Source organism: Phragmites australis, chromosome 16, assembly GCF_958298935.1.
Source record: "Phragmites australis chromosome 16, lpPhrAust1.1, whole genome shotgun sequence".
NCBI classification, from domain to species: Eukaryota; Viridiplantae; Streptophyta; class Magnoliopsida; order Poales; family Poaceae; genus Phragmites; species Phragmites australis.
The window spans coordinates 23,173,050-23,191,352 of NC_084936.1; the positions used below are offsets into that span (position 1 = coordinate 23,173,050).

At 42.6% G+C, this 18,303-nt stretch overlaps 2 protein-coding genes across 3 annotated transcripts; both read right to left on the reverse strand.

Moving 5' to 3' along the window:
• Nucleotides 1-3,207: 3,207 nt before the first annotated feature.
• On the reverse strand, nucleotides 3,208-7,872 carry LOC133895496 (cyclin-dependent kinase C-3). Of its 2 annotated transcripts, none has more exons than XR_009905609.1 (11): nucleotides 7,583-7,872; nucleotides 5,885-5,966; nucleotides 5,689-5,779; nucleotides 5,580-5,606; nucleotides 5,338-5,435; nucleotides 5,181-5,253; nucleotides 4,973-5,087; nucleotides 4,715-4,832; nucleotides 3,906-4,071; nucleotides 3,752-3,809; nucleotides 3,208-3,534 (listed from the first exon to the last, which is right to left on the reverse strand). XR_009905609.1 is itself a non-coding variant. In XM_062335844.1 (11 exons), exons 1-11 carry the CDS (start codon nucleotides 7,696-7,698, stop codon nucleotides 3,487-3,489), a joined length of 972 nt encoding a protein of 323 aa, XP_062191828.1. In that variant the 5' UTR covers nucleotides 7,699-7,870; the 3' UTR covers nucleotides 3,208-3,486. The 2 variants fall into 2 exon arrangements, 1 of the variants encoding a protein (XP_062191828.1); XM_062335844.1 differs by having other exon boundaries at nucleotides 3,906-4,051; nucleotides 7,583-7,870.
• Nucleotides 7,873-10,129: 2,257 nt separating this feature from the next.
• On the reverse strand, nucleotides 10,130-10,960 carry LOC133895144 (MDIS1-interacting receptor like kinase 2-like). Its single transcript, XM_062335325.1, has one exon. The coding sequence runs from the start codon at nucleotides 10,958-10,960 to the stop codon at nucleotides 10,130-10,132; it is 831 nt and encodes a 276-aa protein (XP_062191309.1).
• Between the last annotated feature and the right edge of the window lie 7,343 nt (nucleotides 10,961-18,303).

The following is an 18,303-nucleotide window of genomic DNA, read 5'->3' on the forward strand; positions in this document are numbered from 1 at the left end:
CAGGGTGTTTGTGCTCGGCGATGTGGCGGGTGATGTCGTTGGTGGTTCGATTCAGTTGTTGGCGCTCGTTGTGGTCCTTTATCCGACCGACCAAGTAGATAGTTACTACAGTAACTTATTGTTTTGGTTGCGTTTGTTGTTTTCTCTTTTTCTGACTATAACCTCCCAAGGCTATACTCTTGTAATTTTTCCTACTATACCAATAGAAATGGGCTCTATCCGGTGCTGTTCATTTTAAAAAAAAGCTTTGCTACTTCTGAAACACACTAGCGATAAAAATGGTGAGTACTGAATAACATTATTACGACTATTATGTAACGGACTGATTGGTTAGTTTTGCCAACCTATAAAGATTCTGAATAGTAACAGTGAATAGGGGCGTGGAATTTTAGTAACCGCGAAGAGAACAAGCAAATTGTATTTCGTATATATATAGCTTTGCTTGCAGCTGATATTTTTAGTACAAGTGCTAGATCTTTGCTGTTTTTGCTTCGTATCGTCTTCTTGGCTGTTATGTTGATGGGCACCGGACAGTGCAGAAAAGGAAAGAAAAGTAGTTCAGCTAATTAAGGACTAATGGACGATTCCTGTCCATATTACGACATGTCCGTGAATACTGGAGTAGCGTCAGGAGCATATTGGACATGAAGAAATTTATAGCCAGGACACCGTTGCACTGTTTTCACATAGTTTTCCAGTGACAGGGTGACACAGTGCATAAATGCGCTCCGAGCCACGTACAAAGATGGAAGTAAATTCTCTAGGATCCGGTTCTAAAAAAATTCTCTTTTCTCTTCAGCCTAACCATCGGATCACGGGATGAATGGTATAGATAAGGTCTCACGAGAGTCTTTTTGAACAGTGTAACAGATTTGCTATACTTGGTAGAATACTTTTCTTTTTGGCGGTGACTCAAATTTCTCGCCTGCTGATCACTGTTATCACTTGATATCAGAAGTTTCATCATTTTAAGATCAAACTAGATGACAGAAAAAATAATGATTTACATAAAGATTTATTTGGGTTCTCTGCAGTTCAGGTAGAAATACCTGATGAGGTCAGAGTGTAATTTACTCTTCTGATTACTAGTATGATACTAACGGAAGTTGGTGAAAGTATGAACATGTCCTTGTTGCATTTTTTTCCCCACTCAGGTGTGCCTTCTACCGGGGAACGTCTTGACCATAACAATGTTGAAGCCCTAGAGATTTCGCTACAGAAGTGGGCAGTACATATTCCTCCAGTGTCCAACAATCTCTCCATTTGAATGGTCGGTCTGCCTCTTCATCTGCTCATTCGATCAGCCTGGCTCCCAGTTTTTTGCATTTTTTTTACTTATCCCTGATACTTCTGTTGCATTCCCCACATTGTTCCAGGCATCCTTCCTCCATCACTTCAGCTCCTGGAGATGACTACATCAGTGTTCATATCCAGACAAGGGGGGACTGGACGCAGGAGCTCAAGTGCAACTTCATCGAAAACTACTTCACGCCGTGCATGCCTAGAAGAGCCGCATTCGGAGAGTTGGGCATGGCAGAGCAGATGAGGTCCATCCGCACCATATCTGCTCCTCTGTTGTCTGTCGTTTGCCTGCCTGATGGATGTGAAACTGAACAATGCCTTGCCTCTGCTGCAGTCCTCCAAGGTTGCTGATTGATGGTCCCTACAGTGCCCCTGCACAGGATTTCAGGAACTATGATGTTCTGCTCCTCGTCGACCTTGGAATTGGCGCGACGCCTTCCATTAGCATCCTGAGAGACCTACTGAACAACATTAAGCTGGCTGATGAGCTGATGGTATCTTCCTATTTGTAGCATACTACAATCCACTTTCAGATGTCTGACACGTCTTGCCTGACTGTCACTCTTGTCTGAATATTTCAGGATCTGGCAATGGAGACCAGCAAGTCTGAAGACAGCGCCAACAGCTTGAGCGTGTCGACAGTGAGCAGTAGCAACAAGAGGCTGGTGTACCAGACGAGTTGCGTACACTTCTACTTGGTCACAAGGGAGCTAGGATCATTCGAGTGGTTCAAGGGGGTGATGAATGAGGTTGCTGAGATGGACAAGAAGGTGAAGTCTCAGCCCTCTGTGTGCCTCCTTACAAGTGTCATGTACTAATGAAGGGGGTCCTGATGGGTGCAACCAGGGTGTCATTGAACTGCACAACTATCTGACAAGTGTGTACGAAGAGCGTGATGCAAGGATGATTCTGCTGTCAATGGTGCAAGCCCTGAACCATGCCAAGCATGGTGTCGACATAGTGTCAGGCACCAGGGTAATCACACTTTGCTTCAGTAAAGAAATACTGCCATGATTTCACTAGTGAGTAATCTCGGAGGCAGTTGATGAACGTGTGAGATGTATTCATGCCTCAGGTCAGGACACATTTTGCAAGGCCTAACTGGAAAGAAATCTTCACAAGAATCGCTTCCAAGCACCTGAATTCTACAGTTGGTAATATGTTGCCCCAATGTTTTCATTTCTTCCCTCAACCAGCATGAAGGCATGACAAAATTATTGAGCACCGATCAAGTTATTTGTTGTTCTGATCACAAGAAAGTTTATTTTATGCATGCAGGGGTATTTTACTGTGGGTGACCAACACTTGCAAAAGAATTGAAAAAACTGTCACTTGACATGAGCCACAAGACCAGAACACGCTTCCATTTCCACAAGGAGTACTTCTGATGGGCCTGATCTCCGTAGTAGTACATACTACCGATAAAAGACCCAAATTTTTTGCATAGAATCAAAATGACCCTCTTCACCATATGTAAATGTACATAGTATAAGTCAGAGGGTGAGGTATTTTTATTAACAAATGGAGGGTGAAAATATTCTTCTGCGTTCTCAGACAGCAATTTGTTACTACAGATATACATGTATAGTTCATAGCTACTCATAATATGCTAAGCATACAAGAGACCAGGGCCACAAATCTGAATGTATATCATTCAATTAATTTTTCATGTTTATTTGATTACTCACTAACAGTGGCATTGTGCAGAAATCATATATGGTTAATTGGTTCTTCAATTATGCCTCAACCGATATTTCTGAAAGCGTACTAATTTTTGTTTTGAGTCAACTAGAATGCTGCTAATGGCACATAAGCAGTAATGGCTCTTCTTAGTATTAGGTTTTGTAGTTTCTATGCAGATGCACATCATATAGCCTTCCCTAAACACTGTTTGCCCTATGAATTAGACCAAGAAGAATTGCTTGCTATGATTTATGAATTAATAATCAAATACAGTTTGCCACAAGCAATAATGTACAGTATATACGCATATATATTTAAAGCTAGAAAAGACAAAGTTAAATTGCTCTCTAGCCCTAATCCAAAGTCAGCTGGAGAAACAAGACTTCAGTCTTCAAGTAATACTTACACCAGTGAGATCCCCAGATCCCAGTCTGATAAGGTAAAAACCTCAATCAGTCGCAGAGAACAGTGAATCTTGATTTTTTTTTTCACCATATGAGTTTAATTCATGAAGTATGCCACACCAAGGGCATCTTGTGCGGAAATTCTCTGCAAACAAAGAAAGGCACCAACTATTAGACTGTTTCCAACAATTTCCAAAGAAGTTGTGATGCGTGAGCAGGTCCATTGACACTCCTAAGAACAGTAAACAAAAAGTTGATATGAAGTTTGCATTAGTCAGCGTCCTTCATATTGAATCTCAGATAGCCAAGCAAATGTTGAAACATAGACCTATGTGAATTAAATATAAGACAGAACAACATACCTGTGTAGGATTAAGGATCAACATGCGTTCAACTAATTCAACAGCATGACAGTCAAAGCTGGAGAGAATTTTTTACCACATTAAATTCAAATCTTAAAACGAAAATATCAACTACTCTCAATGTATTGGTGTTATGCAATAGTAAGTGGATTACTTCTGTAACATATCTCTTAGGCGTCGTTTGGTAGGCGTCACAGGATGGATAGTCATAGCCTTGTACAATGGTAGCTTGGATACACCTGGCCAGATTTCCTCATTTGGAGATCCACAAAGTTCAAAAATTTTCGATAGCTGCTCTTGCTAAAATAGCATACAAGCTTCTGTCAAGGTTTTATGCATAAAATAGCAAAACTGAATGATGTCAATAATTTGAGAAGTACTCAGCCCATATCCAAGGAAATATTATAAACAATATGCTGCCATGCTTAGAATGGGCGGAAGAGTTATAAGAACTGAGTGTATGCGAAAAAATGAAAAGAGGTATTAATGTATCCCACTAGGATATACAACAAAAATAGAAATCACTGGGCAAACCGGGAAAAAGATATGAATTGACGGTCAAAGATAATACATAAAAAAACAATAATATCCGCATCCAATAATATAAGTGGTCTAAAGAAAAGTATAGAACTTTGATGGTCCAAAGAAATATATCTATATTTCAAAGATTGGTATAGCTAGTTGCATATTATACTAAACTTATAATTCCAAAGATTTTTAAATGGATATCAGTGGTGAAAGAAAAGGCATAACAGAACAAAGTAAGACAGGTAGGGATCATCACACTATTACAGTAGTGACACCAGATACAAAGGCACAAAAAGCTCAATTTGATGAAACTGAAACTCAACGTGTTTGAAGTTCATGATACAAAATTAATGTAAAGAATTGTTCACTAATAATATCCCAAATAGCACCATAGCAAGAGCATAGAAAAGGGTAGGGAAAAGATGTACATCATACCTCGGTTCTGCCAGGAAATAATGGTTTCTTAAGTAAAAATTCTGCAAATATGCAACCAACAGACCAAATATCCACAGCTTCAGCATAATTTGTGGCACCAAGAAGCAACTCTGGGGGTCTATGAGCAATTTGCAATGATGCCCACATCAGCACATAGCGAAGGAAAAAAAAAATGCATTGATATATGTGGGTAAAACGGTCAACAAGAGAAATATGTCATGAGGCTATCTATTTTCTCTGATTCGTTGTCCCACTTACCGGTACCATAAAGTGATGACATGATTTGTGAAACTTCCATCTCTAGTGAATGGTCTTGCAAGGCCAAAATCAGCAAGCTTTAAAAGCTTACTACCACTTATTAGAAGATTAGCCCCTATAAATATAGTTCCACGGATAAGGAATTCTGAGATAAGAATACAAATGATCAGAGAAGTAAAGGTTGAAGCTAAATCCAAATAGAGTTAACCTTTGATATCACGATGAAGTACATTGTTGACATGGCAGTAGTGCAATCCTTTTAGCAGCTGCCCCATGAAAACCTAAAGAAATATAAGTTTTACAGGGATAAATGGGTCATTCTTAAGAAACACATTCATATTTTCTCAGTAAGTACATTAGAGTACCTTGACTTGGGATGGTGTACTATGGTGCAATACTTTCTTCAAATCATGGTCCATGTATTCAAAAACCATGTAGATATCTCCCCTATACATGTGATCATCTGCATATGTTACAGCACAGTTCACATGATAAAAAATTATATGCAGGTAAAATCAATTAAACAGGACAAATATAAAATGCATCAGCAAGCACCGCACAAATGAAGATTGTAAGCAACAAAACAGAAGAGAACCGAGTAACGTACCTAATCCTCCTGTTCCATGCGCAGAACCTGAAAATATTCAAAAATGGTTGAGCAAAGTCATCATACTCTATTTTATATATCTAAAATTGACTAGATGAACATTTGTTACCAGGAGATACTACAATCTCTTTCAATCTGATGATGTTCTCATGATCCAGCTTTTTTAATAGTTTAATCTCACGCAAGATTTGGCGTGGAAACTACAGAGGTACTGAACAGTTCAGAGGGGTCTACAACGCGCATCAAACAATGTGCTTGCTCATCATAAGGAGTATTATTAGCTTTGTTGAGATCATAAAGCTTACCCCTTCTTTTCCATCATCCAATTTTATTTTCTTGAGTGCTGCTCTTTCCCCAGTAATGATATCCACAGCCTCAAATACCTCACTGAGATTTGTAGGGGAAAAAAACAAAGCAGTAAAAACTTAGCAGCTTGGACTTTGATGGTGATAAAGTAATTATCTATGAAAATGATTGCCGGACACCCCTTTTAATTCATTTTGGAATTATGAATTGACCCTAAGGATAAACAAGAGCATCAAGACCGGAAAGTTAGCATTTTTTAGAGAGCTAAAGACATATTAGAACATTACAGCCCACCTGATTCAGTGAGAAGAAGGTTTCAGAAATAATGACTACCTAATATGGTACACGACAGGGGCAAAGCGCTCTCTAATCGTCGGGCTTTCTGGTCGAGAAGAGGCTCTGATCATAACCGATTGCTGGGCAAAGTCCTTTACTGAATTACTTCTCCATTGACTGATTTTCTAGACCTCACAGCTTGCCTTTATAGTACCAGGCATACAAATATACCAAACCGACTGCAATACTGCTAGCTAACCAACTTGGACTCCTAAAGGTTACCTTCCTAATACTAATACTAGCACTAACCGGCAGGGTTGATGCATGCATGGTTTTCATAACACTACCTTATGGCTCTATTTATTCTCCAAGAATGCCATAAATTTTTCTTAGGAAGCTAGTTTTTTGCATCATCGTAGACTTTGTGTATTGCACGGTGCATACCCAAATTTGCAATTTAAGTGCTTGCATCGGTTAACCATTTTAGATACAGAAAAAAAAAGGTAGGCACAGTTTTTTCATTGCTTTCCAAAGAATATAATCACAACTTGTCATAGGGAGCAGTTTACAATAGTCAAAAGTGAAGGTAAAGAAAGTTGCAAGATTCAAACGAGTTAACAATAGATTGCAAAATAATATATCGCAAACACTTTAGAATTCAATATCCTGCACCTAATGTGCTCCAACATATTGATACATGGATTTGGGAAACCTGCTTTGTGCAGACCAAGGCATACTTCGGAAAATCATGCTGGTGAAAATTGCATTGTCTGAATGTCCAAAAACATGCAAGGTGATGTAAATGTGCTAAGTTGTTAGCGTAAATAGCTGAGGTGTCTGGTAAAATACATCTAATTAGTTGATACCTAACATTAGGAGATTTATTTTTTCTTTCATCACAATAAAAAATAACAAGTAGCTAGCTGCAGTGAATAGAAATTACAAGTTTTCATGATTGCAGAACATAAGAACTTTATCAGTGTATCAGCCTAACTATTTGTTGAACCCAAAATAAATTACCAAACAAGTAAGTAATCTGCAAAGGCACTCTAGCTACAATGCCTGGTATGTAATACTACCAAAGGAACCCTAAGAATAATGAATGAATACATCTTCATTGAGCCGCAATGATAGACGGCATCAAGGAAGAATAAACTAGAGCACAGCTGTTCCCCGCACTGAGAAAAGAAAACTCGCCAGCGAGAATGGTCCCAAAGAACGCAATGAATCGGCGCGCCACGGACCAAACGGATCATCACCACGCCACCGCCGCCCGAACGATCCCACGGCTACACAACATCGACCGCTCAATCGCAACGCGCGGCTAATATTTCAGGCGGAACAGGCCAAAATGCGAGAGAAATTCTAACCACTCAGCGCGAGTTGGGAGGGGAATTCATCCCTAATAGTAGCTTGCTTACCCGTAGGTGCCCTCGCCGATCTTGCGGATGCGCCTGTAGCAGTCGACGGTGCGCGCGCCGGCGGGGGCGTACTCGGCCAGGTTGAGCGCGCCCAGCGGCGCCTCCTCGCCGGCCATCGCCGGCGGTGTCGCGAGGCTGGCAGCTGCTCGAGTCTCCGGCGCTTGGGCAGGCAGGGCAACGACGGCAGCACGACACGGAGGCAGCCGAAGGCCGAGGAGCCGGACGCAAGTCAGAGGCGGACCTAGTCGGACGTTTCACGGCTCCTTCTGGGCTGGGTTTGGGCCGCTTCGGGGGAGGGGCTGAGGGCGTTTGGTAGAGCCCTGATCTAAATTTAATTCGAGGAAGTGATTGCTATATTCCACTCTAAGAACTCTGTCAAATAAATTTTGAGGTTGTATGCAGCATATTTTTTATTTTTTATTTCGAAAATAAAAAATTATAAAATAGACATAGGATTGAAAATTTTATAAAAAGAAGCTATTGTCATATGTTGGGTGATATGATGGGCGACAAATTCCCTTAAAATAAAGACATGTCCAGCAGGCGGATGGGTGTCGCGCCGTTTTTGTGGTTGGGCCATCCTCCTCTTTTTCTACTCCGTGCTGCAGTCCTGGTAGTATGGAACGGTGGGCTGCTCGCGTTGCAGGCCCAGCTGGCAGTGCCCTGGTATCGCTGCGTGCTATTCTTTGTTTGGCTGGGGTTGGTCGTGTAAGGTTGCTGCTTCTTGGCCGCCAGCCTACACTGTGTTTCGTGTCACCATGTGATTGGTCATGCCAGCGTGGCCATAAAGTAATGCCCATCTGGGCCCACTAGCATGTTCATCGGCGCCTTCTTGTTGTGTAAGCCCCGGCTCCTTCCTCCTCCTTCGCTACGGGGTTTTCAGGTTCATCTCGCTCGTCGGCAGTGAGTCTCATCGGATTGGGTCCCTGCGGAGTTTAGATCTGATAGGATCAGGTTCGGGAAGAAAAATAATTTTGTGAGGCTATCAGGTCGGGACCTGATCTAAATCGGGTACAGATTCGGATCTTATTTTCTACCCGCGAAGCCACTGAAACTCAAAGTTACGTGGTGGGGGGGGGGGGGGACGAGTGACGCGACGCGACATAGGTAGCACGAGTGAGCATGGGACGGAATCGCCGCGGACACGAGAGGGAGCGGAATGTCAGCATGGTCGAAACTTTAGAAAAGGCTGACATGATCTGAAATTCTCCATTCTTATCATCTTTCATCCTCATCCACTCATTTTCATCTCCATCCCCATTCACTAGTTCTCTCCTCTCTTTCTTTCTCATTCTCTCTCTTTCTTCGCTAGCTCAACAGTGGAGGTCCGTGCGACGTGGCGGCGCATCGAAGGAGGCTGCTAGCTCAACGGCGGAGGTCCGTGCGATGCGGCGGCGTATCAGAGGAGTTCGCTAGCTCGGATCTATCACAACTCATATATTTTATAAGAGCATAGAAGTATAGATTTGAGTGTTAAAAGAGTCTCCCGATTCACTTTTAAGGTCATAAAGTTACCATGTTAATCGAAAAAAAGAAAGTGATCTAGATCAATTATTGTTATGAACATCTAACGGTCTAAATTAAACAAAAAATTCATATCAAATATGATTAATAAATAGTTAAATTATGAATTAAAAATTATGAAAAATTAGTAATTCGATTTTCATACTATTTTGGAAACAAAATATCTAAAGAGTCCAAATAAAATAAAATAAATAATAATTAAATTTTTTGTTAGAATAGAAAAAAGAAGGATGCATCAAATATAGTCTTAGAAAAAAAAATCAATAAGTGATCTAGATCATTTTCTTTCTTTTTCCGATTAATATGATAATTTTGTGACCTTGAAACGAACATATTTGCTCCTTTTAATATTTAAATAATAATATAATAGAATTATCTTAGTATAACAAAGTTAAAAGGAACCATCTCATTCGCTTTTAAGACTTAGAAATTACCACTACTAATACAGAAAGGGCAATCCTTGACTTCTTTTCACTGTCAGTCTCGTAAGCTCAAGATGCATATAAAATATCGAGCTAGTAAAAACCAACAGTGATACAGCATTGCTGATTGGTAACATAAACCAACAGTGATATTCAAATTATTAATGCTAGTTCTTCGTTAGAATCGACAGTGATATTAGTTTATCAAAAGATATGCCTTTAATTATCGGTAGTGATAATGACTATCACTGTCAGTTGTATTTATGAACCGGTAGTGATATCGAAAAGTCCGTACAAATTCCTGCGCTCGCCTGCTCGGCTTCTTCTGAGCTCCTTTAAATTCATCACACTTTGATCACTCCCACCCTCTCCCCTCCACCATCGCTCTTACAATTCTTCTCCCCCTCCAGCCACTCCGCTGCCGCCATCTTCTCCAGCCATGCCACCCTCACCAGCGCCATCGTCCGATGATGAGGCGGAGGCCCCACCGGAAAGCTTGGCCAAGGTGCATACTTCGGACTCTAGCGACTCAGGGGGTCCTTTCCGTGGATGACGTGTGAGACTTCCTCTCTCAAATATAGTCATAAATGAAAATTTTGAATCATCCATGTGAACAAAAACCATACAGTTTGACAATGTTGTGGTGCCGTATCTTCATCAAAAGTTCAATTCCACGGTGAATTGTAGCATCACCCACAGCTTCTCCAGTAGAGTATAGCTTCTTTACAGCAAACACTCCTCCCGTCTGTAGTTGTGCTTTGTAGACACTGCCATAACATCCTGCTCCGACACAATGTTTCTCATCAAAGTTCTCAGTGGCACTAACGATATCTTCGAATGCTAATCTTCCATCAAAGTTCAAGATAGAAAATACACCCCTGCCACTCCTGGTAGTTGTGTCTGTAGGTTTTTTCTTCTGTCTAACAAGTAGAAGAATCCCAATTGCAGATACCAAGTTTCGGCGTTTCTTCCCATTCTTGTATGCTGAAGGTGAATAACATGGTGGCAAACTAAAATAGTCACCACAGAGACTCTTGTGGAAAAACCAATTTATTGAAGCATTGCGGATCCCTTTTGGAACATGACCTTCCAAATTGTTGTGTGATGCATCAAGTATTGACAAGCTTTTAATACTTGTTACTGAGGATGGAATGCTTCCACTGAATTGATTTTGAGGGAGCTTTAAGAATTTCAACATGTTTAGGTTCCCCAGTTCTTGCTCAGATCTAGCACAGTCTGAAAGTTCATACTTGTTGTCATTTAACTTAATTGAAATAAGCTTTTGACAGTCTGCAAGCTCCATAGGTATTGTTCCATTCAGTTGGTTGCTAGATAAATCAAGAAACACAGGATCATTGAGTTGGCCAATCTGTGAAGGGACCCTCCCAGACTGTTGATTTTTACTTAAATCCAGCCTGCAGAGGTTTCTCATAATACCAATCTCCGGTGATATCTCACCAATTAACCTGTTTGAGTGGTTAAGTAGTTCTCTAAGATTTGTTAGTTTAGAGAACTCTGAAGGTATGGTTCCCTGATCATGTTTCCAAACATCCACATAGTTGTAAAATTATGACATGATCCATAATTCGGTGATAGGTGTCCATAGAATTTGTTTAGGCTTAAATTGAAGGCAGTAAGGTGTGGGTATATTCCTAAGTGTTGAGACAAATCTCCCTCTAATTGGTTGTTTGAGAAGCTAAGAAATTCTAAATTTGTGCAGTGCCTGAAGCTATCTGGAACAGAATCATGAAACAAGTTGAACCAAAAGTTCAGGTGTTGCAACATTTTCCCCTGGCATAGGTCTGGCAACTTCCCTGTGAACCTATTCTGGAAAAATCAGCAATTACCAAATTAGTAAGGTTTGCAAGTACGTGAGATAGAGGCCTGGAGAGATACGAATCATATTTTTGAGGTTCCCAAAACTCTCAGGGACGGAGCCTGATATATGAATCGAGTAGATCCGAATATACTCCAAGTTTGTTAGGTTCCCGAATTCCGGAGGGATGGTTCCAGACAGTTTCTTTTTTGCGAAGCTGAGAAAACTGAGGAAAGACAGATATCCTATGCTAGGAGGAATTACATCAGTAAAATTATTATATCCAAGATTCAGTTCCTCGAGATTAGAGAGATTCCTGAGGCTGGAAGGAATAGTGCCAATGAATTCATTTTTGCGCATGTTCAAAACTCAAAGATTGTAAAGATGTTCAACTTTGTCAAGGACGATACCGCCTATGCCATTTACCTCAAGCATGAGTGTCTTCAAACTAGTTAAGTTCACAATGGTTGAAGGTATAAAATATGTATGCAGATTGTGTGAAACATTAAGGCAGACAAGTTGCCCAAGGCTTCCAATCTCTTTTGGAATGGAATCAGTAAGCCTGTTGTTCGAGAGAATCAAGTAAGATAGACTAGTAAGATTTCCAATGCTTGGTGGAATGGTTCCTGTCAAGTTATTGCTAGAAATATCTAAATGCAGAAGACGAGAAAGCATTCCCAACTCTCTAGGGATTGAACCATAGGGCAAGTTATTATTCAAATATAAACCTCTGAGCATGGTGAGGTTACTAAATGAGGAGGGGATTCTGCCAATCAGCTTATTGTAATGCAAGGCTAGATGCTGCAAACCTTGAATGTGGGCAAGCACTGGGGGTATATGACCAGAAATTTGATTCCAAGTGAGAGATAACATAGTCAGCTTGGTCAAATTTCCAAATGAAGCAGGTATATGGCTGGAAAGATTATTGTTATCCAACTCGAAATCATTCATGTTCTGAAGCGATCTCATTTGCAATGGAATATGACCAGAAAACATAATATTATTGAGCCTCAGAGTTGTGAGCTGAGAGAGATTACCCAACATTATAGGGAGATGGCCTCCAAGATTGTTGTTTGAGAGATCCAACACAGCTAGCATCCCCATTCACTGATTGTTGGAGGTATACTTCCGTCAAGCTGACAACCAGAGATATTGAGGCTGGACAACATTTGGAGGGAGTCAATGGCTGGTGGGATTGGACCAGAGAGATCAGCGTTGTTGCTAAGGTCGAGGCTGATGATGTCCGGCAAGCTGAGAAAGTCAAGCGTGTCCAGCTGCCTGACAAGCCCAATGCCTTGAAGTGACAGCCAGTGCTCTAGGTGCAAGGTGGCATCTGGCATTGCTACATCTGATACCAGTCCAATTGCAAGGATGTGTGGGGGGGGGGGGCATCCAAGAACTGAGTAGAGTAGTACTGTTGCCCTTCATGGTGGATTTCCATCGAATAAGTGCTGCCGATTGAGATTTAAGGGAAACGCAATAATGGGCTGCTCCTTCAGTGGTTACCGTAAAGGCAAAAGCAAGAAGTGGTAGGACAAGTGGCATTGTGTGTGCAAGGGTTGCTGAAGCCCGTTGAGCTTGAGAAATCGCCATGGATGGCAGATAATGCAGGAAAGTGGTGCTTTGGTTGTGATTGTGAATCGCAGGTACTTATAAACTGGTTGAATCTCCTACCTTCGCTTCTAACAATTCTTTTTTTCTCAGATTACTAGGAATATCTAATCAAGACTGTAGCAAGTTGACCAACACAATACCTAGTATTTGAGGAAACTAACAGATTATTCATTTCATAAATTAGGCAATCCTACAGTAGTCGGGATGCAAGATATTGTACTATATTTCTGCAGAACAGTATTAGAAAATGTAACCTTAACCTTGTCAAAGGCCATAGGAATTTGGGAATCCATTTAAGAACCAGCAAAGGGAAACCAATATATAGCTGCCATTAACTATATATTGTCCAAGAAAAGTGAGCAAATAGCCTGGTGTCGATCAAGCTTTCAACCAAATCCATTGTTCTATAATTTCAAGGTCAATCTAACCAGCACTCCATGAGTGGTATAAACTTTATCCTCGTCAAATAATAAAGAAAAAAAAGGAAAGTGGGGATTTGTTTAAGGACCAGCATAGTGGCCCAGCACATGAATATCACAACACTGAATTGTGTCCTGCATATAACCATTAACTACATATCGTCCAAGAAAATTGGGCAACTAGCCTGGTCTTGATCAAACTTTTCAACAAATTCAAGCCAGCCAACACTCCATGAGTGGAATAAACCTTAACCTTGTCAACTACCAAAGACCAAAGGAATATGGGTATTGGTTTAAGGACCAGCATAATGTGGAGCAACATGGGAATTTCAAAGCAACACTAAATGTGTCCTGGATATAACCTTAACTATATATTGTCCAAGAAAATCGGGCGACTAGCCTGGTCTTGATCAACCTTTCGAACAAATCCACTCATTTCCCTGTTAATACGATTTCAAGGTCAAATCTTCTTTTGTATTCGGTAACGAATATAGGAATCAGTTGAAGGACCAGTATATAGTGGCGGGCCCAGAATTTCAAATTTGGGTGTACCTACTATATTATTATATTATATATAGCTACATTTTTTTCGATAACAATAAATATTAAATAATGACAAGATAATCAATTAAAAACGGCATGAAATTTGGCATATCAAGCTGTAGTCAAATTCACAATATCAAATGTAATCATATTGCAGTTTAAAACTAGTGCACAAAACATTTATATTGGGATTGTTTCTTCCTGACTTTTCATATGCACAGCAATTCAACATGGAGCCACAGAGATTTCAATTAGCATGTATACCTTACTAACAAAAGGTTAGATTTGAGCACTTGACTAATGGCAAGGAACAACACTGCACCAAGAACACAGCAAGTGCACCACGAGAACCACAAATGGAGGAGGCACTCACGCCGACGCCGAACGCCCACATGTACTGCACGAAGAAGCCGAGGGCCTCCCACTGGGGTCCCTCCCAGAAATCGGGCGTCTCAGGGTCCGGCAGCACCGGCATGGGCTCCGTCGACACCTCGAACCTCCCCAGCGGCTCCCCTTCACCCTCCGCCGCTGCCTCCCCCGCAGCCGCGGAGGCGTCCTTGTCCACGCCAGGCGCCGCAGCCCGCCCCGCTCGCGCCCGACGCACCCCCGCCACCGCCTTAGCTCACGTCACAGCCGCGGTGCTCCATCTGAACGCAGACACTCGTGGCGGTGCCGCCACTACCGCCTTGGCCTGGCTCGCGCCCGCGAGGGAGTCGCTCGCGCCTGCGCCGCCACTGCCGCCGCCGTCGCCCTTGCCCAGATCCATCTCACGTGACTCAGTGCCCAGTCGTGCCGTCGTGCCCTTGTCCAATCGTCCTTGTGGGTCGTGGGCCATGGTGGGGAATCCGAATGGGCCGTTGGCCGTGGCTGCAAGTGGCAGTGGGCTACGGCTTAGGTCGTGACCTACGATTACTGTTTAATGGATAAATAACCCGTTGAATACTATGTATAGATATTTTTTTTATAAAAATTTAAATGTACATATATACATTCAAGTCTCTTGCTGGAACCCTCCCCTGCCAGTATAGTGGGGCAGCACAGGAATATCAAAGGAACACTGAATGTGCCTCCATATAACCGTTAACTATACGTTGTCCAAGAAACTTGGGCAACTACCCTGGTCTTGATCAATCTTCAGAATAAGTTCGTTGATTTTTAATGCCATTTCGAGGTCGAACCTCGAAAGTCTACTTCTCTTGCCAGCACTCTATGAGGAAACCTTCAATTCGAGGCTGGCTTCCCTGTATGACGTATACCATGTCGATTTCAGCTAGCAGCCAGACGCTGAAGTTATACGAAAACATAAACATGGACCAGGTCACTTTTGCTCCAGGGAGAAACCTAACCTAAGGCTGGTGTGTAACGAATTTTTTTACAGGAATTATGACCCTAGGTGGGGCATTATTTGCTCCGGCGGTAATAATCAAAGGAGGGTTTACTATCCCAACATCATCTGCAAGGAAACGGTCACTCCTCTCCTTCCGCTAATGCACATGGCCCGCACCTATGGGTGGATGAAAAGCTCGAACCTCACGAGCGAGCTTAGCTTGGAGCTGGCTCGGCTCGACTTGGATTGGCTCGTTGTATTTTGTAACGAGCCGAGGTAATATTTTAGCTCATTTTGCAAACAAGCTGGCCCGAACTAGCTCGTGAGCGTAGCGAGCCAGACCCAGTTAGCTAGCTCACCTGAGGCTTAAGCATTGCTCCATGTGACCACGCCCTAGCTTGACGCATTGATAACATCCTTTTCCCTATCCGTCGTCCCCTCCAGCCCTTGATGATGCACCGCCTGGAGCCCTCAACATTGGCACATCGTGCCGCCTAGAGCCCTTGATGTTGCACCGCACTAACACCCGATGTGGTCGCGTGGAGTCTGATTGTGTTGTCTATCATATTGTCAGGTTCCATGATCTTATTGTGTCGTCTGTCACATTGTTGTGGACAATTGCATATTTGTCTCTTGATCGTTGTGCTGAATTTGTGTCTATCCAATTGGTGTTGGTGCAGTAGTCACTTTGAAACAAATCAGGGAGTTGATGAAGGTGGATGGGCTCACAAATGGTGTTGGTGCAGCACATGACGTCGCATCACAGCATGTCACAGTCTGGCTCACGCCCAACGGCCCCTGTAGCTTACTATGTCAAGTAGGGTCGTATCGGTGACCGAGGACAGCGACGACTATGTCTAGCTCACAAGCCTAATGAGCTATCTCACGAGCTGGACCGAGACAAGTTGAGCCTATCTTTTAGCTCGGTTCCAAAACAAGCCGAGCTGAGCCAGCTCATTAGCATAACAAGCTGGATCGAGCTGAGTCGAGCCGAGCTGAGCCAGCTTGTTGTCCACCCCTACGCACCATCGCTGGTCAAATTGCAAGAGACACATCGAACGATTCAAATGAATTAACTAAAAAAGATGAAGTTTTTTTGTTACCTGTGGCGTTCTTACCGGTCGGAGCCCTCGCCTCTTGCGGGTAGAGCCGATGCTGCTGTCGGGCGCTCAGCCAGGTTGAGGGGCGCTTAGGGAATTCGGTCGGCGATGTGTGGCTACGTGGCGGAGCGGAATTGCTAGGTAGGGGAGCGAACGTCATGAGTAAAACTAGCTAAATGGGCCGTGCCTACTGAGCGGGCCAAGGTCCAACACTGTAGGCATGACCCAAGCACGGCACGTGGCAACAGGCCGTGCCTGCGTCGAGCACATGGCACGCCATGCTAGCACAACACAGTCCAGTCGAGACAGGTTGGTACGAGCATGGCCTGGCCGAAACAGGTTGGTACGAGCACGGCCCGGCTAGGCACAGCTGGCCCGGCACACTAGCGGCCCAGCTAGGTACGGTTGGCCTAGCACGACATGGCATGCCAACCCCTAGCCGTTGGCACGTGGGGCCAGCCTAGCTGGGCACGGGTGGGCACATGGGGCGTGCCCAAGTTAACAGGTTGAATGGGTTGTGCTCACACCGTTTAATTAGTTTGAATTATTGCCAAAAATCCGAGAAATTTCAACACTATCATCCTACTGTCTTGAAGATATCTGGGTGATTTTTTAATCGTTGTTATTTTTTGTTCCTTCCGTTCTTTGTTTTATTATTTGATTATTTCTAAATTAGAATTTTTAAATTTTTTGTAGTGTCATTCGACATCGATCCTGGATGCCAGTGATCATTATTATGATAATACGTCCATTGATCATGATTTTTTTTCTTCAAGAACTCACAGGGGACTACGACCCCTTTGATAGTAGTGCTGTCTGTGAAGAAGGACATGATAATATGTTGCCAAACAGATACTAGAGTTTCTTGAATCTCTTTATGATTCAACTGTGAGTTTATCAGTTGTTTATTATCCAATAGCTTATTTAGTAGTGTATAATATTGTTGAAATTTCTATTCATTTAAATAGCTATGAAAATGACAAATCTTCTAAGAGATTGCGTAGTTCCTACGAAATCTAAAATTTAAAAATACTAGAAAGAAATTCCTTTGTTGTATGCATTTGCCTTTATTTTAGATCTTAGAGCTAAAATCATAGGTTTTTGTAGAGTTCTCACAATTCTAGGTGATACTCTTGGTCACGATTATTCTACTTGTTATACTAATGTTCATTTTATGTTATTCGATGTTTATAGTAAATATGAAACAAAGTATATCGGAGTTTACCTGCAACGACTTCCACTAGCATCCACAACAAGTAAGAAGACAATAACGTGCCGGAAAGGTATGGACCCTCCGACATCTTGAAGGCATACCCTCCGTGCCAGAGAGGTATGGACCCTCCGGCATCTTGAAGGCCTAGCTTCCGTGCCAAAGAGGTTTGGACCCTTCGGCATCCTGAAGGCCTAGCCTCCATGCTGGAGAGGTATGAGCACTCCGGTATCTTGAAGGCCTAGCCTCCATGCCAGAGAGGTATGGACCTTCCGGTATCGCATCAAACCTCAAACCTACGGGAATTTACCTTGGCTCACAACCAACACAACTAAGCAACCCAAAAGAATCGTACCCTTCGGCCCCTAACAGCCGCAGAATGTGAGGGGGTTGGGAAAGGGGAAAAAATGAAGCATCGGTGTGACCAAGATTAAAAGGCAAAGAGTGAAGTCAACATGGCACAAGATTATTCATACTAGACATATACAAACATTGTGCTCGGCTAGTTGCCATACATTGAATCCAGGCCTAATAAACACGTTAGCCTATTACGCCTCCTCAGAGTACTACGGGATGTGGAGGGTGCTAGATTTCCACGCCTCCCCGAGGTGCCATGAGATGTGGAGGATCGACTCCTATAACGGTGCACGGAGTGGTGACATAGAACCCCCAGTGCGAAGACCTTCCGTCGAAGATAGAATCCCCCCAAGCCCAGGGAGTGAAAGGTTCCACCTAGAAAGGATACG